This window comes from Sus scrofa, chromosome 7 (assembly GCF_000003025.6).
Source record: "Sus scrofa isolate TJ Tabasco breed Duroc chromosome 7, Sscrofa11.1, whole genome shotgun sequence".
Taxonomy (NCBI): Eukaryota; Metazoa; Chordata; class Mammalia; order Artiodactyla; family Suidae; genus Sus; species Sus scrofa.
Genome location: NC_010449.5, coordinates 112,932,450 through 112,959,759, shown reverse-complemented (window position 1 = coordinate 112,959,759; position 27,310 = coordinate 112,932,450). Strand labels below are relative to the sequence as shown.

Sequence of the window (27,310 nt, the reverse complement as noted above, 5' to 3'; positions counted from 1 at the left end):
AGGTGTGGGCAGCCCCGTCGAAGGCACTCGCAGTGCCCTCCTGAGTCCCAGGCCTCGTACTGGCAAGTGGGGCGGACAAGGAAGGACGAGGAGGATATTGTTGCTTCTGAGACAGACGCGGACGGGGTTATAGCACGTTTTCCTGTTGGCCCCAGCCAGGTGGGGCTCCTGCCTCCAGGTTGGGGCTTCCCAGCCTGGGGAAGGGGCTGAGGAGCTGACAGCCTGACGGGAGAGGTGTGGGTCTGGCCCGCCTCTCCCCGCTGGCGGAGGAGGGAGCTTGCCCGCCACTTGCTCCTGTGGAAGTTGGGCGCTCCCAGGCCTGGGAGACGGGAAGGCAGGGCGCCTGAGCCAGGATCCTTCCAGGAGCTCTGGAAGCCTCCCCTGTGAGGCCCCGGCCCCAATGGGCCGAAGTGGAGCAGGCTCAGCCCTGCTGCTCACAGGGGTCCTTGGGCCTCCGGGGGTCTGATTCTCCAGGTTCTGATTGGTGGTCCCAGATCTTTCAAAGTGTCGAGAACCATCTGGTCTCTGCGATCCATCTTTTTAGAACAGCCATCCTGAACCAGCCCATCCGGTCACCTAGGACCGTGTCAAAATGCAGACCAGCTGGTGGGAAGCTCTGTGGGTGGTGGAGCCCAGCGAGCATTGCCCCCCGAGAGGGTCAGTGAGCATGGCCGCCCCCACCGCCCACCAGGCACGTGCTGAGCACCATACAGCGGAGGAAGCTCGCGAGGATGCTCGCTGCTGGTCCTGCAGCTGCTTATGGTCATGTCATTGGGAGGGAGGGACTGGGCTCCAAACCCTTGTCGCGGTGACACCAGAGTCCTGCTTTTTCCCCAATTCCAGTCCCCTGGGCTGAGGGGTTTGCTGTCGACAGGAAGGAACAGCAGCCTGGAAGCCCTCCCCACGTGGACAGCAGCATAGGCGTTGCCCAGGAGCCCAGTCTCGGTCCCTGCCCTGGACCGACTGAGTCAGAATCTGCGTCCACCGCGCTATCCAGCTGTTAGGATAAACTAGGGGCTCATGAGTTGGGAAGGTCAGGCTGCTGGATCCCAGCAGAAGAGCTCGGGGTCAGGGAGGCGCTCCGGTGGTTGTGCAGGCCTGGGGCAGGCAGCAGCAGTAGAGCAGCCCAGGTTGAGAGGACAGGACTTGGGGACAGTTTTACTGGAAGGTGAAAGAGGAAGGAGGGACATCAGAAGGCCCCTCTGAGCAGCCGGGTGAATAGGAGTGCCACCAAGTGAAGTCCTCGGTGTGTCCAGTGGTGGTGGCCCTGGGCATGTGGTCCGACCCTCAGGAAAGCAGGCAAGGCCTGAGATGGGAGCAAGGGACCCAGGGCACTTGGGCACATGGCAGTGAGGGGAGGTGGGCTAAGAGAAGCTGACCCTTGGTGCCCTTGACCTTGCTTTTCCACGAGCTGGAAATGCAAGTTGTAGGTTAGGAGCTGAGGGTCGAAGGTGTGGGGAGATCCCTTCAGAGTAAGGCCTGGACATTTTCCCTTGAGAAAGGGTCTGTTAGGGACTTCCCATTTTGGCTCAGTGGGTTAAGAACCTGGCATGATGTCTGTGAGGATGCGGGTTCGATTCCTGGCCTTGCTCTGTGGGTTAAGGATCCAGCGTTGCTGTGAGCTGTGGCGTGGTTGCACGTGTGGCTCGGATCCAGTGTTGCTGTGGCTGTAGCTCCAATGTGACCTCTAGGCTGGGAACTTCCATGTGCTGTGGGTGCGGCACATGCGAGAGACTCAGTGTGTTTTGTGGGACTGAGGGGTGTTTTGTTTTAAAACCTGGTTTATTTTGTGAAGCTGACTGTTGCACGGCCGGGCCTTTTGTCTCCGCAGATCGAAAAGTTACAGACCCAGCTGGAGAGAGAGAAGCAGAGTAACCAGGATTTGGAGACCCTGAGTGAGGAGCTGATCAAAGAGAAAGAACAGCTGCAGAGCGACATGGAGGCCCTGAAGGCTGACAGAGCCCGGCAGGTAGGTGCCTGCAGAACCGATGCCTCTCCTGGAACCCCTGTCTGCAGGAAGGAGATGCCTTAGCCATTTCCTGGTCATTTATCGGGGAAACGTGGATCACCAGGTACCCCGTCTAGCTGCGGCTGGAACCAGCAACTCTCAATCAGCGGTGGGAGCAGGTTGCCTCCCAGGGGACATGGGCGATGCCTGATTGTCATGACTTGGGGAGGAGAGAGGAGCTGCCCTTGGCATGTGGTGGGTGGAGGCAAGGCCAGGGGTGCAGCCAGACGTCCCACAAGATGCAGGACAGCCCCGCCCAGCAGAGAGTGATCCGACCCCAAACGCCCTGCGCATCACGCTGAGCCCCTGAGGCTTATTAGCCTCACACCGCAAACGTCCCGCTAGCAGGCACCCCAGCGCTGGTGCGAGGGCTCTGTGATGCCACCCAGGGTCAGGCCTCTCCTCCCACGCAGCTGGTCTTGGCCGTGGCTGCTGCGCACCGCTCAGGGAACGGGAGGGAGAAGGTGGCGGCAGAGGGAGGCTGGGGTATCAAGTCTTTGAGTGTTTTCAGCCTCCGAAGTAGAGAAAAAAAGGGGGTGGAGCTGGTGCTGCGTATGGTGAAAAAACAGGCAGGGCCCCTGCCCAGGCGCGGCTTATGTAGAGGGCAGAGTAACAGGCGGCAAGTGGCATGATTCCAGACGTGCGCCACGGGTGTGGGGGTGGGTGCGTATAAACAGAGACAGCGCTGCTGGGCCCGGGGCTGCCCAAGGGGCGAGCCCTGGGAGATGAGGAGGCGCCGCCAGGGCTGAAGCCCAGGGAGGAGGAGAGGGTGTCCAGGGCAGAGGGAAGACGGTGTGCAGAGTGGACTGGGAGGCGGTGGGGGGGGAGCCCACAGGCGGCGGCAGCCGGGATAACCTACCAAGGAAGTCACTTTCATTGTCTTAAGTAAGACGGAGAGATGGACTTGATGTTTCTAAGTCATCCTGGCCGCCATGAGTGTTTGAACTGAGCTGTCTCCATGGGAATCTCCATGTGCCCTCTGCCTTGGGTCCTTAGTCAACCCCTGGGGGAACATGAGACCTTTTTTTTAAGTTGGAGCATAGTTCAGTTCTGGGGTACAGCACAGTGATTTAGATACACACACACTGTTTTTAAAATTCTTCTCCGTTTTAGGTTATTACAAGGTATTGAGTATAGCTCCCTGTGCTATGCTGTAGGACCATTAGGACGTTGCGGGGTACACGGTGGGATGGTCTTATGGGGCTTACAATTTAGTCCCCCAGTTTGGCCCCACGTCACTAAAATATACCCATGCAGTGGCCTGGGTCTCTCCCGTCATGTCTTCTGCAGATCAGAGACCTCGAGCAAGAGAAGGACCATCTCAACCAGGCGGTGTGGACGCTGCGGGAGAGGTCACAGGTCAGCGGGGAGGCCCGCGTGAAGGATGTGGAGCAGGAGAACAGGGCCCTGCAGCAGAAGGTGGCGGAGGCCGGCGGCCGGCTGAACCGCCTGGAGCTGGAGCAGCAGCAGCTGCAGCGGGCCTTGGGGCAGGCGCAGGAGAAGGCCGGGCGGGCCGAGGAGCTGGAGCAGGAGCTGCGGCGGCTGGAGGAGGAGAAGGGGCAGCTGGCGCAGAGGGTGAGCTCCCTGCAGGCGGCGGGTGAGCGGGCGGACGGCCTGGAGCGAGAGAGCCACGGCCTGGCGCTGGAGAACCGGCAGCTGCGCAAGTCGCTGGACGCCCTGCAGAACGTGTCGGTGCAGCTGGCGGGCCTGGAGCAGGACAACAGGCAGCTGGACGAGGAGAACCTGGAGCTGCGCCGGATGGTGGAGGCCATGCGCTTCACCAGCGCCAAGATGGCCCAGATGGAGCGCGAGAACCAGGAGCTGGAGCGCGAAAAGCAGGAGCTGCGGAAGAGCGTGGAGCTGCTGAAAGCGCTGGGCAAGAAATCGGAGCGCCTGGAGCTCAGCTACCAGAGCCTGAGCGCCGAGAACCTGCGGCTGCAGCAGAGCCTGGACAGCGGCGGCCAGAAGGCACAGGCCCTGGAGCGGGAGCTGGGCCAGCTGGAGGCCGAGAACCAGGCGCTGCAGCGGGACCTGGAGGCCCTCCGGCTGGCCAACCGGCAGCTCGAGCGCTCGGACAAGGAGCGGAAGGCGCTGGAGCAGGAGGTGGCCCAGCTGGAGAAGGACAAGAAGCTGCTGGAGAAGGAGGCCAGGCGGCTCTGGCAGCAGGTGGAGCTCAAGGACGCCGTCCTGGACGACAGCTCGGCCAAGCTGTCGGCCGCCGAGAAGGAGAGCCGCGCGCTGGACAAGGAGCTGGCCCGCTGCCGGGACGCGGCCGGCAGGCTGAAGGAGCTGGAGAAGGACAACAGGGACCTCACCAAGCAGGTCACCATGCACACGAGGACGCTGACCACGCTGAGGGAGGTGAGTGAGGGCAGATAAGGTCTCTGTCGTGGACGGCCGGGTCTGTGCGCTGCAAGGCGGGTGCTCCCAGGACAGAGGCTGGGACGGGGTGAGGCCCCTGGATCGTGTCTCCTTCAAAACAGAGTAATGCCCCAAGTGTGAAAAAGAAGTAGAAACCACCTGTTTTGATCTTACTGCCCGGAGATGACCCCTGCTGATGGCCTGGCGTGTTTTATTCTGTCCCTTCCCGAGCGCATGTGTGTGGACACTCACTTGATACTCCCCCTTCCACCTCCACGCGCTCTCTTTCCCTTATTAGACCTTTTCTCATTACATTAAATAGGTTTCAAGCCATGACTTCTAATGTCTGCAGGGTATTATTGTTATTATTATTTTTCTGCTTTGTGGGGCCGCTCCCACAGTATATGGAGGATCCCAGGCTAGGGGTCACATTGGAGCTACAGCTGCTGGCCTACACCACAGCCACAGCAACGCGGGATCCAAGCCGCATCTGTGACCTACACCATAGCTCCCAGCAATGCTGGATCCTTAACCCTCCGAGCGAGGCCAGGGATCAAACCTGCAACCTCATGGTTCCTAGTCGGAGTTGTTTCCACTGCGCCGTGATGAGAACTCCTAATGTCTGCAGGGTATTAATTCTGTAATGCCTTTGACGATTCCCTGGACATTTAGGTTGCTTCCTCTCTTTTCCTGGACACTGGACATCCCTGTGCTCATGCACCTTCACGAATGTATCTATTTTCTTATGATAGATGCCTAGAAGTACAATTATAGGATCAAAGGTGTGACTCTTTTACAGTTTTTTTTTGGTAAATGTGTCCTACTTTTCCCTGTTTTTTTTGTTTTTTTTTTTTTTTTTTTTTTTTTTGGCTACACCCGTGGCATGTGAAAGTTCCCAGGCCAGGGATTGAACTCAAGAATCTTGTGGGCTTTCCTGCAGTGTGTGAGGCTGAGTCCATGCTCAAATAAACGACTCGAGCATCTGCGTGGCCCGTGACAGACGTTGAGTCTCCACACGTGTGGTTCAGTGTGGACGCTGTGGACCCTGGGTTTCTTCCGTCCTGTGGCTGGGCCGTCCCAGGCTGGAGTCTGCTTCTGGCTCCTCTGCCTGGGGCAGGTCGACGAGGCCGAGTGGGTGAGAAGGACCACCCTTCGAAGGGCGGAATTCAGTCACATAGCTGCACCTGACTGCCAGCGAGGCTGGGAAGCGTGTTCCAGCTGTGTGCCAGGGAGGAGAAGGAAATAGACGTGTGAACACAGACAGGTCTTCGTGTAAAAAAAGAGATGACTGCCAGTGCCGGCAGATCAAGATGCTGTGCAGACGAGCCACAGAACCCCAACACGACCGGCATCCCCAGCCTCTGTCAGCACAGCTTAGGTCGCGCTGCAGTCACGGACCACCCCCGACTCGCAGGGGCTGCCCACACTGAGGGCTGGTTTCTGTCCCGTGAGAGTCCAGGTGACTCTCGGGAGGCTCTCCCCTGTGCCGAGGCTCAGGAGTCCAGGCTGCTTTGAGGTTATGGCTCCACATCTCAACACGGGGTTTGGGCAGTTGCCACGGCAGAGGAAAGACAGCCAGAAGGTCACACACCGGCCCTTCTCTGCTGCAGCCGGGGGGTGACCCACAGCCCCTCCGCCAGGACCCGTCACCTGGTGGCCAGGAAATTTTCGGGGAGCGGGCGGGATGTTTGGCAAGCCCCGCTGTCTGTCACACTGCCGTTCCCCGCCTTGGGGTGCATGCATGTCACTGTGACACCTGCCTGGAGAGCTATGGGGATGTGGACTAGCATACGTGATCCCCTAAATCAGGTCAACACCCATATTGGAAAAGTAAACTAGAATCAGGGTTTGAAGTAAAATCTTCCTCTGTATTCTAAATTCTTTGCTATGAGCATTTAATTACATGACTCCGCAGAAAAGGCAAAAATTCAAACCCACTCTGCAGAGGTCAGCATAAATGATGTTTCTTTCCTTTTTTGTCTTTTTTAGGGCTGCTCCTGTGGCATATGAAGGTTCTCAGGCTAGGGGTGGTGTCAGAGCTGCAGCTGCCGGCCTACACCACAGCCACGCAGGATCCTAGCCGCCTCTGCAACCTACACCACAGCTCATGGCAATGCCGGATCCTTAACCTACTGAGCAAGGCCAGGGATTGAATCCAAGTCCTCATGGATACTAGTCGTGTTCGTTAACCACTCAGCCACGACGGGAACTCCCATAAATGGTGTTTCAGACACATGTGGGTGTCCGTCCTGGACGCGCGTTCACATCCTGTAGAACCACCTGCCCAGGCCTCCCTGCCGCTCCTGCTGGGCTCCTGTCCCACACCGTCTTTGCTGTTCTTGCAGGACCTGGTGCAGGAGAAGCTGAAGAGCCAGCAGCTGAGCAGTGAGCTGGACAAACTGAGCCAGGAACTGGAGAAGGTCGGCCTCCACAAGGAGCTGCTGCTGCAGGACAATGACGGCAGTGGCGACACGTGAGGACCCCTCCCTGGGAGACCACACACTTTAGCTCGGCCCCCATTGCATGTACCTGCACCCCACACACCCCACACACCCCTGGAGCTCCATTAACTCTTCACACGGCCCACGGACCCATGTGCTTTATATTCTGGGCCTCCTTTCTGGAGGTTCCCGGGGAGGAGGGGAAAGAGATTCTTTTGTCCAGTAAAAAGGCTTCTTGTGAGTTCCCGCTGTGGCACAACAGCTTAAGGATGCAGCATTGTCTCTGTGGCAGCTCAGGTCACTACTGGGAAAGGGGTTCAGTCCTTGGCCCGGGAACTTTTATATGCCGAGGGTGCCCCCCCCCCCGCCAAAAAATGCTTCTTTGTTTTTTTCCAGGTAGGCTCTTTTCTTTTTCTATTTCTTTATTCTTTCTTTTTACAGCTGTACCTGCAGCATATGAAAGTTCCTGGGCTGGGGGTCGAATTGGAGCTCCAGCTGCCAGCCACAGCCACAGCACTGCCCGATCTGAGCCACATCTGTGACTTATACTGCAGCTTGTGGCAATGCCAGATCCTTAACCCACTGAGTGAAGCCAGGATCAAATCTGCATCCTCACGGAAACTATGTCAGGTCCTTAACCGGCTGAGCCACAGTGAGAACTCCCTAGGCTTTTTTAGGCTTATTTTGAGCAGTTTTAAGTTCAAAACAAAATTCAGGGAAAGGTGCAGAGATTTCCCATACACCCCTTGCCCCCCCCCACCCCCCACATCCTTCCCATGTCATCAATACCACCCCCCTGGGCAGACACACTTGGTGAACCTGCACTGACACATTGTCATCGCCCAGAGTGCGCAGTTGACGTTAGGGTCACTCGAGATGCTGCACATTCTGTGGATTTTGACAAACATGTAATGACGTGTATCCAGTAGTCCAGCATCTTACAGAGTGTTCTCACAGCCCGAAAATCCTGTGTTGCACTCATTCATTCCTCACTCCCTTCACCAGCCCTTTAATTTAACTCTTGCAGCCTTTGCTTCCAATGCTACCCTAAATTTTCAGGGAAATCCAGTGTCTTGGACTTTTGCTGGACCTGTAACTGACATGATGCCCTCTTGGTGTGGGAAGGCCACATGGATTCACCCTTTACCTGGCGCTGTGATCTTGGATGAATGGCTTAACTTTTCTGAAACTCATGTTCCCCATCTCTAAAATGGCCATAATAATGCTTCCCTAAGGCGGTGCCTCTGAAGCTGCAGCAGTGATGTTTCATGTGAAGACGTTGCAGATGTAGCTCTGCCAGGAGCACGGGGAAGGGACCTCGGTGATTGGGTTTTGGCTCCTGCAGTTTTCTGGGCCACATGCTGCAACGGTGATGAGGAAACCAGCTTAGCGGAGGAGGGATGTCTTGGCAGCTGTGAGACTGGGAGCTTGTGGGTGGAAGAGGCAGGTACATATTCCTGTATATTTGTATGTTTCAGGAGATACAAGATTTTGGAGAGCATAAATGAATCAGCAGTAAAAACAACACTAGCCATGAAAGAAGAAAAGATTGTGCTCTTAGAAGCGCAGGTGGAAGAGAAAGCCAGCCTGAATCATCAGCTCCAGAATGAGCTCCAGGTGGTAAGAACAGCCCCTTTAGGGACAAACTCTGGGTCCTGCTGGGAAGTCCCTGCCTCCCCTTCTCCAGCCTCTCACCCGGGTAGCGGAGGGGCAGCCTGGATGGATGCTGGTTTTCTGGAGCAGGTGTTTGTGGCGTGGATGCCTGAGGCTCAGGGAAGGGACAAGACTTGGCACAGTCACATGGCTGAAGTCGAGCCTGGGTCCCGGCTGCTGCCCCTCAGTCTTACCTGTAGGGAGGGGCTGACGAGGCAGGGCGACGGTTATGTGCAAAGGCAGGGGTCTGGTGTGCCCCACACCAGTGCCAGGGAGGCCCAGGTGTGCCAAGGGGCTGGGTTTGGTGTGGGGCCTCTTCCTGCCCCAAGTCTGCTTTCTGTTCCCACACCTGCAGCTGAAGAAGGAGTGTGAGGTCCTCCGGCAGAGCCAGGAAGAGGGGAAGCCCGCACCCAACTCTTTCAAACACCCCGAGGGTCACCCGGAGAAGGAGCCATGGGGGTCCGGCCACAAGGAGGCCACCATGGAGCTGCTCCGCGTGAAGGACCGGGCCATCGAGCTGGAGCGCACCGTGAGTAGGGAGAGGCTGGCCTGCTGACCATCCCGTGGCTGGAACGGAAATTCACCGTTGCCGTGCGGCACCTGGGCGTCGGAAGCTGTTGGGATTTACTCAAAGTGGTCAGGCTGGCCACTTTGAGTTTCCTGGCACTTCCTCTGAGCCCCTTTTCATTCGAGGTCCCCTCGCCCTTTTAACTGAAAGGGCGCCACCACGTGGTCCCGTGGAGGCCCACTCTCTGCCTCCCGGCAGATCACACTGAGCCTGGAGCTTCTGCCACAGCCCTGTTTCCGTGCTGTTCCGGCCTTCGGTGCTCTGCCGAACCACAGCCCGCCCCCTGTTTTCGTGAACAAGGTTGTGTTAGGCCCCAGACATACCCTGTGCTTACACCCCGTGCGGAGCTGCCTTCCCCCACTGTGGCCGGGGTCAGTGGTTGGGGTAGCGGCCCCGTGACCAGCAAACCCCAAACATTGACTGTCTGGCCCTTTATAGAAAGTTTGCCAACATGCATCTAAATCCCTCATCTCTGTCTCCCAACAACCTTGTGACATAGATAGTGATGATTGTCATCTGACAGGTGAGAAAGGTGAGAAGGACTTTGAGACTTGACCCCAAGCCCCACGCCAGAAAGGGACAGCGCAGGACCGCACCCTCTGTGTCCTGGCCCCGGAGGTGGCGTATTGCGCTTGGTCCTGATCAGTCTCGTGGACCCTGAACCACCTTATTCTCCCTGCTGTCGCCCCTGCGAGGGCTGAGGCCGCAGGCTCTGGCTCCCTGTCCTGTGCGAGAAGCTCACAGACCTGCCGTCTCAGTGTGATCAGCAGAGAACAGAGGAAAGCTTGAGAGAGAGAAAGGGTGAAGCAGGTAGAACTCCAGCTCTCACCCATGCCTCTCACACGCTCAGGCTCTTTGCCGTGTTCCCATTACATATATTCATGTCTTATGTGAAAACGCATGCCCCAAAAATAGGGTATTTTCATTTCCAGTCCTGCTGATTGTCTTTTCTAAGAGGGAATGTCTTCCTCCTCCCACCCGGTGGCCTCTGGCTTTGGCTCCGGAAGCATCAACTCTCGAGGGTCCCTTCCACTCAGGTACCTGCGGCCGGTCGGCGTGTGCGGAGCTGTGTCTGATCGGCCCCCTGCTTCTGCCTCCCTTAGAACGCGGCTCTGCAGGCGGAGAGGCAGCTGCTCAAGGAACAGCTGCAGCACCTGGAGACCCAGAACACGGCCTTCAGCAGCCAGATCCTGACGCTGCAGAAGCAGAGCGCTTTCCTGCAGGAGCACAACACCTCACTGCAGACGCAGACGGCCCAGCTGCAGGTGAGGGCGGAGCAGGCCCCCCACCTCCGGGGAGGTTGCTTTGTGTCTCCCGGGCCGCCCGGGTCTCTCACTTCTCCAGACCAGCAAGACCACGGCGTGTGGGAAAGTTTGGGATTTTGGTTTCTTTGTAGTAGGCTCTTTGTAAACTGAGGCTCCTCAGGATCTTTGAAGGTGCTTTTTTTTTTTTTCTTTTTTTCTTTTTAGGGCCGTACCCATGGCATGTGAAAGTTCCCAGGCTAGGGAATCCAATAGGGGCTACAGCCGCCGGCCTACACCACAGCCACAGCAACGTGGGATCGGAGCCACATCTGCCACCTACACCACAGTTCACGGCAACGCTGGATCCTTAACCCACTGAGCGGGGCCAGGGATCGAACCCCCATCCTCATGGATCCTCGTCAGGTTTGTGAAGCACTGAGCCACGAAGGGAGCTCCCTGAAGGTCTTTTCCGTGATCCAGCACACGGCTGCCCAGGCTGAAAGTTTATTTCCCTCTCACCTGCCCTCTTGTCCGTTTCCCGAAGTCTCTTTCTTGAGCTGTTATTAGGAGTGACTTGGGAAGGAGGTACTGGGCTCAAATCAGTTTGGTTCAACAGAGCTAAGCACGTTTCTTCCCTGGCAGAGCCTTTTGGAAGCAAATGTGAATTTTCAATCTTTAAGAGAGAAGTCGGGTGTGAAGTGGCTCCCGGGCTGTTGAGAGCCCTTAGCAAAACTCATGTTCTGGGCTGCACACTTCAGGATGTTGGTATTTATGCGAATAGATTGTGGGAAAGTAAATTGTCGTTTATTGCAGTTTCTGAGAAAGGTGTTTGAAAATAATGTCACTTATGAGTCAGGAACAATAAACGGGAAGCTATTTGGCAGAGAGGCTGGGATTTGTTCTGTTAAAGAAATAGGATGTTAGTTCATAGGGTTTTTGTGTGTGCGTGTAGAGTATTCATTTTTATTAACGTGGCTGATTTACAGCGTTGTGTCAATTTCTGCTATACAGCACAGTGATGCAGTCACTCATACACACACTCACACACACACACATTCTTTTTCTCGTGTTACCCTTCATCCCAAGAGATTGGATATAGTTCCCTGTGCTGTACCGTAGGACCTCCGTGCTTATGATTCTAAATGTAATAGTTTGCATCTATTAACCCCAAACTCCCAGTCCATCCCCTTCCCTCCCCCTCCCCCTTGGCAACCCAAGCCTGTTCTCCATGTCTCTGAGTCTGTTTCTGTTCTGTAGGTAGGTTCACTTGTGCCTTATTTTAGGTTCCATATATAAGTGATATCATATAGTATTTGTCTTTTTCTTTCTTATTTTGCTTATGTAAGAATCTCTAGTTGCATCCATGCTGCTGCCCTAGTTTTGTGTTTGTTGGGGGTTTTGGTCGTAGTTGTCGCATCTTTGGTTTTGATGTCACCGTAATTCTGACCTTAGGATGAGTTAGGAAATAGCTGATGATTTTGGACGTTGGATGGTATTGTCTATCTGTTAGTTAGGTCCAGGCGGTTGATAGGTTGTTTAGGTATTCTGTATCCTCAGGGCTGCTCTATCTTTTAAAAATAGGCTTTTAGGGAGTTCCCATCGTGGCGCAGTGGTTAACAAATCCAACTGGGACCCATGAGGTTGCGGGTTCGATCCCTGGCTTTGCTCAGTGGGTTGGGGATCCGGCGTTGCCGTGAATTGTGGTGTAGGTCGCAAACATGGGTCAGATCCCACCTTGCTGTGGCTCTGGCGTAGGCCAGTGGCTACAGCTCTGATTAGACCCTAAGCCTGGAAACCTCCATATGCCGCGGGAGCAGCCCTAGAAAAGGCAAAAAGACCAAAAAATAAATAAATAAATAAATAAATAAATAAAAATAGCCTTTTGGGACTTCCCTGGCGGCCTGCTGGGTTAAGGATCTGATGTCGTCACTCCCACAGGTCACTGCTGTGACACAGATTCTATCCCTGACCAGGGAATTTCTGCATGCCACAGGTATGACCAAATAAAAATTTTCAAAATGAGAATAAGCTTTTATTTATTTTTTTTAAGGCTGCATCTATAGCATATGAAAGTTCCCAGGCCAGGGATTGAATCAGCGCCACAGCTGCGACCTACGCTGTAGTTGCAGCAATGTGAAATCCTTTAACCCACTGTGCTGGGGCTGGGCATTGAGCCTGCACCTCAGCAGCTACCTAAGCCACTACAGTCCGGTTCTTAGCCCATCGCACCACAGCGGGAACTCCAAAATAGGTTTTTAAAAGTATCCGAAGAGGGTTTCCAAGGAGCTTATTCAAAGAGAGGACCTAATTTGCCCGCAAAGACCACATCCTTGGAGAGGGCTCAGGACTGAAGCACCATGTGACAGTCTGTTAGGCTGCCTGGCCTCCTCCAGAGGTTCCTTAAGTCCTGGTGGAACTGTCCTCGCCCCAGCTGGGTCTTGCCTGCCTGGGCTCTCTGTTGTCTTGGCAACAGCCTCCAGCCCCTTGTTCCTCTCGGCAGGTGGAGAATTCCACTCTGAGCTCCCAGAGCGCCTCGCTCACCGCACAGTACGCGCTGCTCCAGAACCAGCAGACGGCCAAGGAGAGTGAGAACGAAAACCTGCAGAAGCAGCAGGAGCAGCTGACAGCCGCCTACCAGGCGCTGCTGCAGGACCACGAGCACCTGGGCGCCCTCCACGAGAGGCAGTCCTCAGAGTACGAGGCCCTCATCCGTCAGCACAGCTGCCTGAAGACGCTGCATCGCAACCTGGAGCTGGAGCACAAGGATCTGGGGGAGAGGTGTGTGAACCTGGAACCCCAGAGTTTGAGTCCTTGCCTCTGCTCTGTGCCCCTTGAGTCTCCTCTTGGCCTGCTGCTTCCCGCTGCCTGGGACACCAGACCGTCCCCAAAAGGAAGTAAATCAAAGTCACCCTTAGTGATTGGAGTTAGTGCAGCTGGAGACCCAGCGGCAGGCAGGTCCCCAGGTGGAGAAAGGGGTGTCATGGCCAGTCCCTACTCCCCTCAGGTGTCCCCTCTTTTCTCCAAACCAAGAATAAGAACGAAGTGCCCCCCAGCTGCTGGTTTACAGTGATGCATCTTATCTTACCCTTTCTTGCCTGTCAAAGTCAGGGCCCCTTTTTTTTTTTTTTTTTTTTTTAAATCTTTAATGTGGGGAACTTATATAGGAAGGAAACAGAATGGGGTAATGAAAGCTGTGTGCACCCACAGCCGGCTCCTGCAGTGATCGCTGTCCTGCCATCCTTGTTTCATCTTTACCCCACTCTCGAGCCCCGTCTCCTTTTTTTTTTTTTTAAGTTGGACTTGACACACATGCAAATGCACGAGTCTAAACTTTGCCCTCTTAACAAGTCAGGGTCCTGGGTTTTGTGTGCCCTCAGTCCACCGGCATCATCTGAGCGCTGGCCCCTGCAGATCATCTTGATTGTTCTAGGCCCCCCTGGCCAGGGGTGGCAGGACCGCGAGTCTGGGGGCAGGTGTGCTGTGCATGTGGTTCTGATGCGGGAGAGGGAGGCTCTCAGACACTTGGCGGATGGCTGAGGGGGAGCGATAATCCCCGCCCTGTGCTTGTGAGATGGCTCTCGCCTTGGCTCCGTCTCAGCAAGATGCTCAGTCAAGCTCAAGTCCAGAGTGTTCGTCTCGGACCCAGGGAGGTTGTTGAGCCAGCAAAGCCTCCTGAGGGCGTCAGCTGATGCTGTGGGCACAGGGCTGATGACGTTCTTCCGTCCACTCAGCCGGCGCTTCCTTTCTGTCTTGGTCCGGAGTCCCCCACCCCCTTGTCCACCCAGATGGCCGTCCTTCAGGGCCTGCTGAGACCTTGGCTCCTAAAGGATGCCGTTCCTTCTTGCCAAAATGAGCATCATCTGCCCCTATCTTATATTCCTGGGACACTTAGTGAACACCTGCTGTGTATGTGGCACGGTGTCTAATGTGGTGGAGGAGGCACCCAGTTGGCTCCTGGAGTAAGACATGTTCACTCGGAAGCCAGCCCGGCGCCCAGCACTGCCCAGGCACTCACGTGTCCTGTTACACCTTATAATGGCATCTTATGATGTTCACGTCTGTTCGTTGGGGGAAGGTTTCTGCAGGTGGAATTTGAGCAGAAAGCAAGCTCTGAAGGAGTTTGGTGTTGCTTTCCCTGTAGCTCCTTGCTCAGTACAGCACAACCACTGCGTTACTTGGTACTTTTTACTGGTTGGACAGGCTGGAGGCCCTTTGAGTCTGTTTGCCGCAAGGCTACGGGTCCAGGAGTCTGGGAACCTGGAACACGGGGGTGATGGCTCGAATACCAGGGACTCAGTGGTGAGCCAGGCTGCTCTACAGCGGGGTATTACTAATGGTAAGATGCTTGATGGGTGCTCTTTACAAGACGTTACCACAGGAAAGCGGGAGTCAGGGCCCCTAATGGTCAGCCCGTGGCCCTGGTTTGTCAGACCTTGGATGACTTTTCCAAGAACCATTTGCCTGGATGAGTAAGATCACCCCCGAAAGCCAGGCAGAGCCTCACACCCAACACCAGGTTTAGCTCTGCCCCGAAGCTAAAGGCCACACAAATGTTTGTTTTGAAACAGCTGCCTGAGCAGGTGTCTGGCTCGATTCCAGCACAAGTCTGGGCTCCACTCAGATGATCAACTACAGGCAATGTGGGGGCTGGTGGTGTGCCGGGTGGAGGTCCAGAGATGAAGGCTGGAGGCTCTTGGCCTTGGGGGCTCTTGAGTCCTCATGAGCTGGGAAGGTTCCACAGGAAGGAGAAAGAGCCTGGGCTTTTCTTATCAGGGGCTCCATCCTTGTGCTCTGCTGCCCTCCAGAGACAGCTGTGCAGTAACCTGTACAGAGGGGCCAGAGAAGATTCAGAGGAAAAGGAAGGGGCAGGGGGAAAGTCTGGGTCAGGGGAGCAGTACGTGTGTGTGTGTATGCGTGAGCGTGAGTGTCGGAACAGCTAGGCCCTGGCGGCTGCTGGTCCCACCAGGCAAGCCTCTCCCCACCAAGCCAGACCAGAGCAGGGAGCCTCAGTTCCTGAAGCAGAGGAGGGCTCACCCCCTGCCCAGTGAGCAGGGCTTCCCTGTTAGGTCAGCTGTTACATGCAGTGGGACTCAGCTGGGGTTTTGCGTGTGTGGTTTTAGATCCATTTGAGTCTAGAGAACTGCCTGGTAACTTATTAAGACTCCCAAAAAGAAAGGCGAGGGGTTCAGAGGTGTCGTCCTGGCGTGTCCAGGAGGCTGAGGGGGGAAGGCTGCTGTGATGGAATCAAGGGGACTGGGGAGGCGCTGCCTGTGGGAGGAAGAGCGCCTCACCCCCGTCCCCCCGACACCTGTCCCAGCCACCACCCTCCAGTTTCTCTGCCAGCATCCTCACTCCTTGCCCGTGCCCTCAACTCTGCAGAAAGAAGCCACCAGACAAACCCCCCTTTCTCTGGGGAGGCTTCTCAGTCTTTGGGGGTGTGCATTACCTGTAGAAAAAGGCCAGGGACCAGCTGCCAGCAGTGTGTCCCCTCCCACAGGCACAGTGACCTGCTGAAACATAAGGCGGAGCTGGACGAGCTGGAGAAGGTTTTGAAGGCCGAGCGAGAGGCTCTGCAGCAGGAGCAGAGGGCGAGCGCCGTGGCCACGAGCGAGAACCAGAGGCTGCAGGAGGAGCTGGACAGGTAAGCGCCCGCCCCTCTTCACCCACTCGGCGCCCGCTGAGCAGATGTCAGGGGAGTCCCTGGTATCGTGTATCTTTCCAACCCCTGTCATGCAGACAGCTGGATGCTAAGACGCTCACAGGGAACTCCAGCTGGCTGCTGGGATGGAAGGATCAAAGCGGATCCTGGGGACAGCACGTTGTCTAAGCTGGTGGTCCTTACCTCCCACCGTGAAATGACGATGAGTATGTCAGCCAGGGGTGTGTTCATCATCCAGCTGAGTCGCTGTCAGGGAATCCCCCCTGCTTGCTGGCATCTGTTCGTAAGCCCCAAATCAGCATACAGGGACCTTTAATGGACATGCCCAGCGTGATGAGATGCTCGAGTCACCTGATGCGCCCATTCCCAGGTGAGGACGAACCAGGTGTTCGACCTCCACTTTCTTGTTCATTGTTGTGTCAGTTCATACTGCAAAGGAGCCTCCTTTTTTTCTTTCTTATTTATTTATTTATTTATTTATTTATTTATTTTTGTCTTTTTGCCATTTCTTGGGCTGCTTCCACAGCATATGGAGGTTCCCAGGCTAGGGGTCGAATCGGAGCTGTAGCTGCCGGCCTACACCAGAGCCACAGCAACGCGGAATCCAAGCCTCGTCTGTAACCTACACCACAGCTCACGGCAACACCGGATCCTTAACCCACTGAGCAAGGCCAGAGACCGAACCTGCAACCTTATCGTTCTTAGTCGGATTCTTTAACCACTGAGCCATGATGGGAACTCCTCTTTTTTTCTTTTTATGGTTGCACCTGCAGCATATGGAAGTTCTGGGCTAGGGGTTGAATCAGAGCTGCAGCTCCCAGCCTACGTCACAGCCACAGCCACAGCAGATCCGAGCTGCTGCATCTGTAATCTGTGCCACAGCCTGTGGCGACCCCAGATCCTTAACCCACTGAGCAAGGCCAGGGATCGAACCCACATCCTCATGGAGAGAGCATCAGGTTCTTAACCCACTGAGCCACAATGGGAACTCCCAAATGAGCGTGCTTTTTGTGGCTTTCATATCTGTGTGCTTTTGGGGTGAGGATTTCCCCATTTAAAGCGGCCCCTGAGCAGAGTGCTCAAGTGCTGGCTTGTGTTCCTAAGTGCAAGGCTAGCATGAGAAAATGCATGTAGGGATAAGCTTCCTTGAGGCAGGGGTTACAGTGCTGTCGGCTCTGAGTCTGTCTCAAGGTGTCTTTAAACAGAAACACATAAGACAGGGTATGTCTTGATAAGCTCACAAAAATGTGTGACTGAACTCATAGGAAGCCACCCCATGTTTACCCAAGAGCTGATTTAGTGATCTGGTGTCCTGGGGACCTTGTAGAATGTTATTACAAAGAGTCACGAGGCTCTACTGAACTATTATCACTTTTTATTTTCCCCGTTTAACAGACGGGAGCAGATGAAGTACCTTGTTCAGGGCCAATGCTTCTAGTCAGTGGCGGAGTCAGGATTTGAATCTGGTCTTGTCTGTGACAGGACCCTGTGATCCTGCTTCCTCCCCGTGTCCTTGTTAACATGTACCTGGGGCTACGAGCTCAGGTGCCAGGCGGATCAGGTGGGTGAAAAAGTGCCAGCGTACACCAGACAGCGACATAGAAGATACATGCCATCCAAAGGTTGTCAGCTGGGAGGCAGGCCCCGGGCCACCAGATCATCCCTTTGTTTTTGTTTTTTTTTAGCCACACCCACAGCATGTGGAAGTTCCCGGGCTAGGAATTGAACCCGTGCCGCAGCAGTGACAGTACCGGGTCCTTAACCCACTGAACCACTGGGGCACTCCCTGTTTATACTTTTTTCTTAAGCTGGACATCTGAACGTCGATGTAGAACTTTCACAATTTTAAATGTTGACAAACTGATTCATAAAACAAAAACAGAAACAAAAAACATGTGGGCCAAACAAGACACTCTGTGTCTAAATTGAGTCCATGAGCCCCTGGTAACTTGAACTTTCAGTTATTAATTTTCCCCCAGGAAAGCCCAGGTGGATAATAGTTGTTATGATGATGATAATTTTAGTGCATTTACAAAATACCCCAGCATCTCATATTTTATTTATCTTGGGAGTTGGAATTAGGGGCTTGGAATTGGAAAGAAGAGCTGGGCATAGACAAAGAGTTTTAGAGCAAAGGTGTTCTGGTTCAATGTTTTAAAAATAACTTTTTAATAGCAGGACCCTTTTTTTCCCAAGTAGGCAATATGCTAAAACCTTAACTATAAAGGAGATTATAGGAGTTCCCATTGGGGCACAGCGGGTTAAGAACCTGACTAGTATCCATGAGGATGCAAGTTTGATCCCTGGCCTTGCTCGTTGGGTTAAAGGATCAGGCATTGCTACAAACTATGGTATAGGTCACATATGTGGGTCGGATCTGGCCTTGCTGTGGCTGTGGTGTAGGCCACCAGCTCCAGCTCCAATTTGACCCCTAGCCTGGGAACCTCCCTATGCCAACAGGTGTGTCCCTAAAAAGACAAAAATAGATTATAACAGCGATGCCTTGTTGAAATGGGCATCTGAGCCTGCCTGTGCTGTCTGTCTTCCCAGGTGCAAGGTGGGGGCACCAGGGGGAGGTACCGTCATAGAATCCCAAAGCATGTAGTTTGAAAACTGCTAATTTTGTTCAGTCCCTCATTCTGAGGCCCAGAGAGGTCGTGGTTTGGTCGAAGGTTGCACAGCTGAGACAGGGCTGGGAGCGCCCTTCAGCCCTGCGGCTCTCTGCCCCTGCCCCCAGGGTGAATTTCCTGCACCATCAACTGAAGGGGGAGTACGAGGAGCTGCACAGCCACACCAAGGAGCTGAAAACCTCACTCAACAACTCTCAGCTTGAACTAAACCGCTGGCAGGCCCGGTTCGACGAGCTGAAGGAGCAGAACCAGAGCATGGACATCTCGCTGACCAAGCTGGACAACCACTGCGAGGTGAGGCCCTGGGGCCCATCCCCTGGGGTGGCAGCCTTGGGCTTGGTGGGGTGGTGACAGGTCCTGCTTGGCCTCTGGGCTCAGAGACTGTGGGAAAGAGGTGCAGAGACTGAGAGGAGACCAGAGGCATTGGACCCTGGTGGGTGGGGGGGGCACATACCACGAGGTGGGGCTGCTTTAGGAAACACCTTTGCATCTGACCTTGGCTTTTTGCAAAGCTCAGAGCAGGTGCATGGAAACATCGACTACTGTTTAATTTCACATCATCTTTCCAGTTCGTTTCATGTCAGGAGCCACCCTGTAGAGAAGTGGCATGAATTTTCCTCCATGCTTGGCTTTGGCTGACAGCTCCTGAGCCTGGGCTGTTCAGGGTGGGGCTTAGGCCCTCATCCCCTGGTTTCCAGAGGGGCAGACCCCTCCCTTCTGGGGTGCTAGGATGGAAAGTACCTTCTTATGCAGCAGACCTCTCTCTAAATGGGAAACAGAGCCCAGGACAAGTATGACTGCCAAGTGGCTGGGCAGGGAAGAGCAGCTGGGCCCTGCTCCAGCTCCAGAGCACCCTGGAACAGCCAGGACCCCAGACACAGCTCCTCCTGCCTTTTGTTTGTCTCTTGAGCTCACGGTAGCCCTGCGGGGCATCACAGATGAGGAAACAGAGGCCCAGAGTGCCGAGATGCCTGAAGGTCCCTGGGGCAGGGGGCAGGGCCAGTGGAGGAGGTGGGGCCAGGACAAAGGCAAACACTGCTGGGGGTGGGACAGCACCACTGCAATGCAGGGAGGTGCTTTAGGATTTCCGAGGGGACTTCAGGCCCAGGCGTGCAGTAGGAGATTGGCACCAGTCTGTCTGAAGCCAAAGTGTGTCATTTTCCTATGACACCACCTGCGATCTACATTTCTAGAGCAAGAGCGGCCATCCTTATCCCCAAACCCAAATCCAGCCCATGACCTGCTTCTCTACAGCCGTGAACTAAGAATGGCTTGTGCATTTCACGATGGTTGAGTGAAAAGAATAACATTGTGGCAAGTTGAAATGATGGGACATTTAAATGTCAGTGTCCATAAGTAAAGTTTTATTGGCACGAAGTCACACCTATGCGTTTGCAGGTTGTCTCTGGCTGCTTTCCCGCTGTAACAGCAGAGTCGAGTCGTTGCACCAGACCACCGTCTGGCTTGGAGAGCCCAAAGGGTTTGCTCTGTGGCTCTGTACAAAAGAAGTGGGCCGACCCTTGTCTAGAATGGAGCTGTCTACTAGAAATAATAATATCAGATGTAACTATAATAGAAATAATTACACCAGCTATAATTTAAAATGCTCCAGTAGCCACATTAAAAAGGTAAAAAGAAACAGGATTATTTTTAACCATGTATTTTATTTAGCCAATATGTTGAAAATATTTTCATTCCCACAGGTAACCACAAAAAGCTCATGAATGAGATGGTTCACATTGGTTTTTTTTTTAGTCCAGGCTTGAGAATCTCCTGTGTTTTGCCCTGTGGCACAGTCCAGCAGGGACAGCTGCATTTAAAGTGCTCAGTGGGAGTTCCCGTCGTGGCTCAGTGGTTAACAAATCCAACCAGGAACCATGAGGTTGTGGGTTTGATCCCTGGCCTCGCTTAGTGGGTTAAGGATCCAGCGTTACCATGAGCTGTGGTGTAGGTCGCAGATGCGGCTCAGATCCCGCATTGCTGTGGCTGTGGTGTAAGCCAGTGGCTACAGCTCCAGTTAGACCCCTAGCCTGGGAACCTCCATAGGCTGCAGGTGCGGCCCTAGAAAAGAATAAAAATAAAAAAATAAGGTGCTCAGCGGCCAGGCACTGCCTTCAGCTGTTGGATTAGACGGTGTAGCTGCTGAGGGAACTGCTGTTTGGGTCCTTTGGAGTGTTCACGGGTGTCGATAATACCGAGATGGGCGGCTTGGCACACGTGCCTTTTTCCTCCTTTCAGGAGCTAGATCCCCAGCACTGGGCTTCCGGGGTCACACAGTATTTAAGGCGTTGTTAATCTGTGTTTCAGCTGCTCTCTCGCCTCAAGGGGAACTTGGAGGAAGAAAACCACCACCTCCTGAGTCAGATCCAGCTGCTGAGCCAGCAGAACCAGATGCTCCTAGAGCAGAACTTGGAGAACAAGGAGCAGTACCACGAGGAGCAGAAGCAATACATGTAAGGGGTCTGGGTGGGGGACGCCCGTCTACACTGGGATCCTGGTCCCTTCCGGCAAGAGCAGCCCTGGGGCCGGTGGGCATCCTGTGGGGGTGGGGGCGGCAACCAGCTTACCAGCGCCGCCTCCGCTCCGTTTTGCTGGAGGGGTTCTGGGTTTCTGCGAGTGAGGGCGGTTGGCTTTCGTTTGCTTTTCAAAGGCACTGCCCACCGCCAGAAGCTTCCTAGTTGGCTGTTAGAATTAAGTGCCCTTTTTCTAAAAATGCAACGGTGCTGACAAAGCGTATCTCGGGGAAAGCCTCGAAACCGAAGGCTGAGCGCAGGTGCCGTAACCAGTGTCCTTCCACCACTCATGTCTGTTTTCCCTGATGGCCGGGAGGGCGGCTGACCGGCGCGCTGCCGTCTGTGTTCCTTCATGCCGGCTCTGCCCTGGGCCCCGCAAGGTGCACCGTGGCCTGGTCACCAGGAACCAGCAGGGGGATGTGAGCAGAGCTGTGTCCCTACCAGGCAGAGGTTGAGGAGCCACACGGAGTGGGGAGAGGAGGAGTCGGGGTTCTGCTGCTGGGGCAGGGTTGGAGGAAGGCAGGGTGGATGGGGCGATGCGAAGGTGGAGCGGGCAGGGCTTCTGGGCGCAGGGCTCACGTAAGGCGGAGGCTGGAGGGGTACCCCCTGTGCCTGGCTCACCAGTTGGGACTCATCGGGAAGCGTGAAGGGATGCAGGTCTAGCATGCCCCAGGCAGATGCCGGAGATGCGCTCAAGAGGAAGAGCCTGGTCCTGGGAACCTTGTGGTTTGGAAGTGGATTAATCCAGAAAGCATGTGTGGATCCATGACGGGGGTGGGTGGGGAGGTGGTCGCCACTCTGCTGTGGTGGTTGGACCATCCTTCCTCTCGGTCGGGCATGGCCGGGGCGGGGAAGGCCAGAGGAGACAGGCTGGCGGCGGGACGTGGTCACGGCAGAGGCGGCGCTGCCCCAGCTCTGCTGTAACCATGCTCCTTCATTATTCTCCACCTTTATCTGCTCACCTAGAGGTGGCTCGCCACCTACAAAAGATGGGTTACCTTGAAATCCGCACTGTAATTTGGGGTAGAAATGTCTCTGGCCTGAAGTTGGCCCCTGTAATCCCGCTGGTAGTAATTGGCAGCAGGCGCCAGGCAGGTGCTAGACCAGAAGAGCGGGAGCCCAGAACCCGGGGGGTGAGTCGATGTTAGTTCTGCATTAGAGAGCGTCTGCAGAGGGCCAGCCTTGGCATGTTTCCCGGGGGCAGCTCTGAGCAGAGCCCAGTTTTGGGTGCTCGGAGGGGCGCGGTGCCTGCTCGCTGTGTTTGCAAGCATCTCTGGGGCCAAACTCAGCCACAAAACACCCGAATCTTAAGGCTGAGCAGGATGGCTGTGAGGACAGGAGAACAGATCGCAGGTGTCTAGCCAAGGGGGCTGACAGCAGAGGGGTTGGGGGTCAGGGGCCCAGCAGTTCTCAAAGCTGCCCCTTTTCATGTGCTTCCTTCACGGAAAACTCGGGAAGGTCCCCAGTTTGGGTGGAACCTTGCTTGGCAGTCTCTTGACAGCAAGAAACCCAGACCTCTGGCCTCGTGGCCTCACTTTCCAGGAAGGAAGCCAGGGCTCCGCGCTGTGTGGATGACGCAGGTGGTGAGAGGCTGGAGGGGGCGGGAGTTGGGGGCCCTGTGGACAGTGTTGCATGCAGTCCACCGCCTGTGTGACTCCCTGAGATGAGACAGAGCCTCCCCTTCGTCTCAGGAAGGCCAGAATCTCCCTCTCCACACGCAGAGGTGCCGTCTGGCAGCCCAGGATTCAAGAGGTGTCTCTTTGGTCCTTCAAGAAACCATAAACTGGTTTCCAACCTTTAGAAATCCGGAGACTTTCGCTTTGCAATCTGAGCCTCTGGCTTCTCTGGAAAAATGAGTCGATTCTCCCCCACCCCCCACGGGGCAGCCGTCCACTGGGGTGGCTCAGTGGTGCCGCGGTGCCCCCCCGCCCCCGGTCTCTCCAGGTCCGCTTTACTCCTTATCTTTTCTAGCCCCTGCAAACCTTTGAGTTGGTTCCCACAGAGGTTTTTATCGGAAACCCAGCATTGCGATGGGCCCAGGTCAGAGGTCAGATTTTGCTGCGATGCCTTTTTCCGCCTCGGTGCTCATCTCCCTCCCTGAGGGCAGACCTCTCCCCGTCACCAGGGTGTTGTTGATATGTGCCCCTGGAAGCTGCCCTGAGTCTGATGGGGTGTCCAGCACCCTGAATGGCCTGGCCGGAAAGTCCTGGCATCCGCGCTTGAGGTTCCAGATGAATAGGGAGCTGCTTCCTTGAGTTCATTCTCCGCTAGAGCCTAGGTGCTTTAGCAGGTCTCCTTAGCACTTCCTGGTCCCGAGTCGGACGCTGCCGTTCACATATCCCCGACTGGGTGATCACAGTGTCACCCGCACCAGGATGTCCATGTCCCCCCAAAACGCCAGCCCCTGCCGGGCCAGGTCCCAGGCCATGCTGCTGAGTGAATTCCTGTATTTGACTTCAGACTGCCTTGACTGTCTTTTCCCTCTGTTTCCAGAGACAAGTTAAATGCCTTACGGAGACATAAGGAAAAACTGGAAGAAAAAATCATGGATCAGTACAAGTTCTATGATCCTGCTCCAAAGAAGTGAGTTGATTTAAGTGTCAGGGACTTCCACACAGAACAGAAGAACCTCCCTTTGCCACACTCAGGGTGAACACTGCAGCCTTCTGGAACGGCGCCCAGAGTGCAGGCCCGTCTTCCCCCTGGCAGGTCTTTGGTGTGCACAACCCTCCCACACAGGAAGCCTGTGGAGTTCCTTTCAGCCCGGTCCTCAGTGCTCCAGCTTGTCCTGTGAGGGGTGGCCAATGCCACTGACCCTGAGGAGACCCAGGCTTAACTGAGCCACAAGCCCTTTAGGAGGGGAAGGAGGCAGTGCTTTGGGAGACATTAAAGCGGGACGGAAGGGTTGCCTCATCAGCTTCTGTCTCAGCATTTACCAGGGGGTGGAAAAGCACGCTCCTCTTGGCAGCTTGGTGCCTGCTCTCTGAGTTTGCACAGACTCGGCCAAGAAAGTGCCCAAAGCTTAGGGCCGAGCAGGACGGCGGTGAGGACAGAAGAACAGATCACAGGTGCCTAGCCAGGGGAGCTGGGAGCAGAGAGGGTGCCGGGGGTTGGGCCTAGCCATTCTGGAAGCTGCCCCTTTTCCAGTGATCCCTTCACGGGAAACTCGGGAAGGTCCCCAGTGTGGGTGGAACCTTGGCGGCTTCTTGACAGCAAGAAGCCTGGGCCTCTGGCCTTAGAGGCCTCACTTTCTAGGAAGGAAGCCAGGGCTCCGCGCTGTGCGGATGATGCAGGGAAGGAAGCTTCGACAGGACACCAGGCCCGGCACCCGTGTCTTCAAACAGGGGAACCTCTTGGCCTTAGACAAACTCCTGTGGACTCACCAAACCCCAGGGTGGCTTCAGAGACACGTTCCCTTCTCCCGAGGGCAGTGGACGCAGGGCTGGCAGGATCCCCCGAGATTGCCGGCCTCTGCCCGGCAACACTTCCCCTGGGCCTGGGCACCAGGCCCGTCCCAGCCCAGCCTCGAAGTCCGCGTCAGTGTGCATCCTTCAGGGCCTCTGTTGAAATCACAGGACCGTGATTTCAGAACCTCCGTCTCGGGCTTCTCTTTGGCAGATGGAGAAGTGGGGACCCAGATGAGGAAATAGAGTGTGACTTGTGTAAACCCAGTGCTGTTCAACGCAGGATTAGAACCCGGGTGTGGCTGTCTTTTTCATTAGAGCAGAAGCCTCCGCTTACTCGTGAAATGCACTGTTTTTAATTCCCACGGCCCACCCTGTCCCGCCCTCTGCCGCCTCGCCAGACTCCTCGGTGCCAGGAGTGGTCAAGGAATGCCAGCTCATTTCACTTAGTGTGACCTTTAGCAGAGAACTTGGAGAAATGGGACACTGTTCCCGAAAAGGGCATTTGGGCAGAAAAATTGCCCGCCAGCTGATCACATGAGCAGAGCGCTGGTTCCTTTACTTCCCGGAGATAAGCGGGGTCCTGCAGGTCTGTTTTTCCAAGAGGCTGGTGTGGAGGGCTGCCCAGGTGCACACGCCTGCCAGCCCTGAGCCTGAGCGTCGCGTGCTGCCTCCTGAGCCCCAGGTGCCCTGGTCGTGGCGGTGGTGAAGAACCTGTCATTCCAAACCCCACGTTAATGGCCCACTTCCCAGGCTGGCGACGGAAACCCCAGCCCACGTTAGGGCACCCCGTGACCTGCGGGTGGGTTGTGTCCTACAAAAATCCACTTCTCCCTAGGAAAAACCACTGGATTGGAGCCAAAGCCTTAGTCAAACTCATCAAACCAAAGAAGGAGGGTTCCAGAGACCGAGTGAAGTCAACCACAGACAGCCCGCCCCCGCAGCTGGAGTCCCCGGACCCCACCTCGACACCCGCTTCTCAGCCTCTCAGATCTCAGCCCGAGAATCCCGAGTCCACCCCGTCGGGCTCCAGCTGTGCAGATGAGCATGATGCCCACAATGGGCCCCTGGGAAAAGGTAGGCGCGCCAGCCTGGCTGCAGGGGGTGCTCCTGGGCACCTGCTCATTGGGTGGTTAGAGGGAGGCGGCGTGAGGATGTGCGCACGAGAGTGTAGGAGCGTGAAGGGGGCGTGCTGTGTGCACGCACGTCTGCCTCCTTAGGTGTGTTAATAACCCAGAAAATAATAAACCCACATCAGGTGAAAAGCATCACGAATCCTATAGACAGTGAGAGGGGCTCGAGTCGAAGCTGATAACCACACAGTCGCTAGAGACGAGCCCGTTTTAGAGTTAGGCACATGGGAGAGCCCACGTGCATTGCAGAGGCAATGTGCCGTGTTTGTGTCTTTAGCAAGTCTGTGTGGGGCTCCGATCTTTTAATCTCGGGAAGGGCGGTCAGGTTTTCTCTTCCAGCCTGACCTGGCCTTAAGTCCCACCAGCCAGGGCATCTGGTGTACCCTTCCATGAGGGCTGTCATTCGGAGGTTGCCAGAGGTTCTGAAATGGATTTCTAGTTGAATGTGCTTTATTTCGTCAAATACAAGCTGCACCATTCCTTTGTATACCACAGGCAGTCAGATGATGCAGCGCTGTGTCACTAAGGGTTTGTATTATACTCTTGGTGCATAACTCTTCTAAAAGACTTAATTAGACAGATTCTAGTGTGCACACATAAAAGGAAAATGGGAGCACAACATTGGCTGGGGCGGTGACAGTTCCGTCACGGTTCCATCTGGCCCCGGTGGTGATGCTGTACCCTGGTTTCAGTGATGTTAAGATAGCAGGAGAAATGTGCATCTTAGAATCGATTAAATATAGCAGCTACGTTCAACATCATTGGATTTTATTTTTTTAATTTAAATAATCTTTAAATACTTTAAAATTTTACTTTTAAATACCATTTCATGGATTATTTATGCCAAACCTGCACCCTGAATAATTTAAATTTTTATGAAGGACACCAGAACTTTCTGAAGATCAGACCTATGTCTGAGACCCGTGCACTCTCGGCAGTAGGAGTTGACATTGCAGCACTAAGAGCCTGTGACCAGCCACCCTCTGAGTGTGACATGAGCACAAGGGTTTTGGGAGGCGACGTTCACCACTTCGAGTGCTGCTGTGTCACTTTTAAATGCACAGAAGAAAGCGTGCATTTGCACACATTGCTTGGGGACCGATGCTTCCACTCCCATTCTTTACAGGAGGACAGATTAGGTAAAGGGCTTTTGTGCAGGTAAACGATAATGAAGCTTAACATTTGTTTTCATCTAGAGGGATTCTGTGGCCTCAGGTTTTCATATATCCTTTTAAATATTTTTACATTTGCCACTTCGTAACTTGGCTTAGGAGTTCTCTGGCCACTCAGAGGATTAAGGATCCAGCATGTCACTGCTGTGGCTCAGGTCACTGCAGGGACGCAGGTTCCATCTCTGGCCCTGGGACTTCCATGTGCCACAGGTGCAGCCTCCCAAAAATGTGGCTTAGTTAACTATAATCAGCCTAATTGAGTCAGGAAAACAATCAGAGGGGAAAAAATAGTTGCATCAGTCCGTGAATGAACAAGTCAATGATAAATATTAATAACAACAGCCAGGCATTTCTTGGGGCTCGGCACCTTTTTAGCCAATTTACTTCATCTGCCTCATTTAGTCCTCGTGCCCCTGTGAGGTAGGCAGAATGAATCATCCCCATTTTAGAGCTGAGAAAGTGAGGCTCGACACAGTGAAACACATGCCAGTATAATATGTGGTAGAACTGGGATTCAAACACGG

The 27,310-nt window shown here is 54.8% G+C and overlaps 1 protein-coding gene across 1 annotated transcript in view; it reads left to right on the top strand.

The window, feature by feature from the left end:
• CCDC88C (coiled-coil domain containing 88C) overlaps positions 1–27,310 on the top strand; it is a 113,007-nt gene that overhangs the window by 70,683 nt on the left and 15,014 nt on the right. Inside the window, exons 15-26 of the mRNA XM_021100083.1 lie at positions 1,832–1,969; positions 3,299–4,369; positions 6,715–6,842; positions 8,289–8,430; positions 8,819–8,992; positions 10,135–10,296; positions 12,776–13,053; positions 15,773–15,916; positions 18,672–18,858; positions 20,872–21,017; positions 23,571–23,660; positions 25,320–25,558. Coding sequence (XP_020955742.1) covers positions 1,832–1,969; positions 3,299–4,369; positions 6,715–6,842; positions 8,289–8,430; positions 8,819–8,992; positions 10,135–10,296; positions 12,776–13,053; positions 15,773–15,916; positions 18,672–18,858; positions 20,872–21,017; positions 23,571–23,660; positions 25,320–25,558 — 2,899 coding nt within the window. The remainder of the gene's footprint in view (positions 1–1,831; positions 1,970–3,298; positions 4,370–6,714; positions 6,843–8,288; positions 8,431–8,818; positions 8,993–10,134; positions 10,297–12,775; positions 13,054–15,772; positions 15,917–18,671; positions 18,859–20,871; positions 21,018–23,570; positions 23,661–25,319; positions 25,559–27,310) is intronic.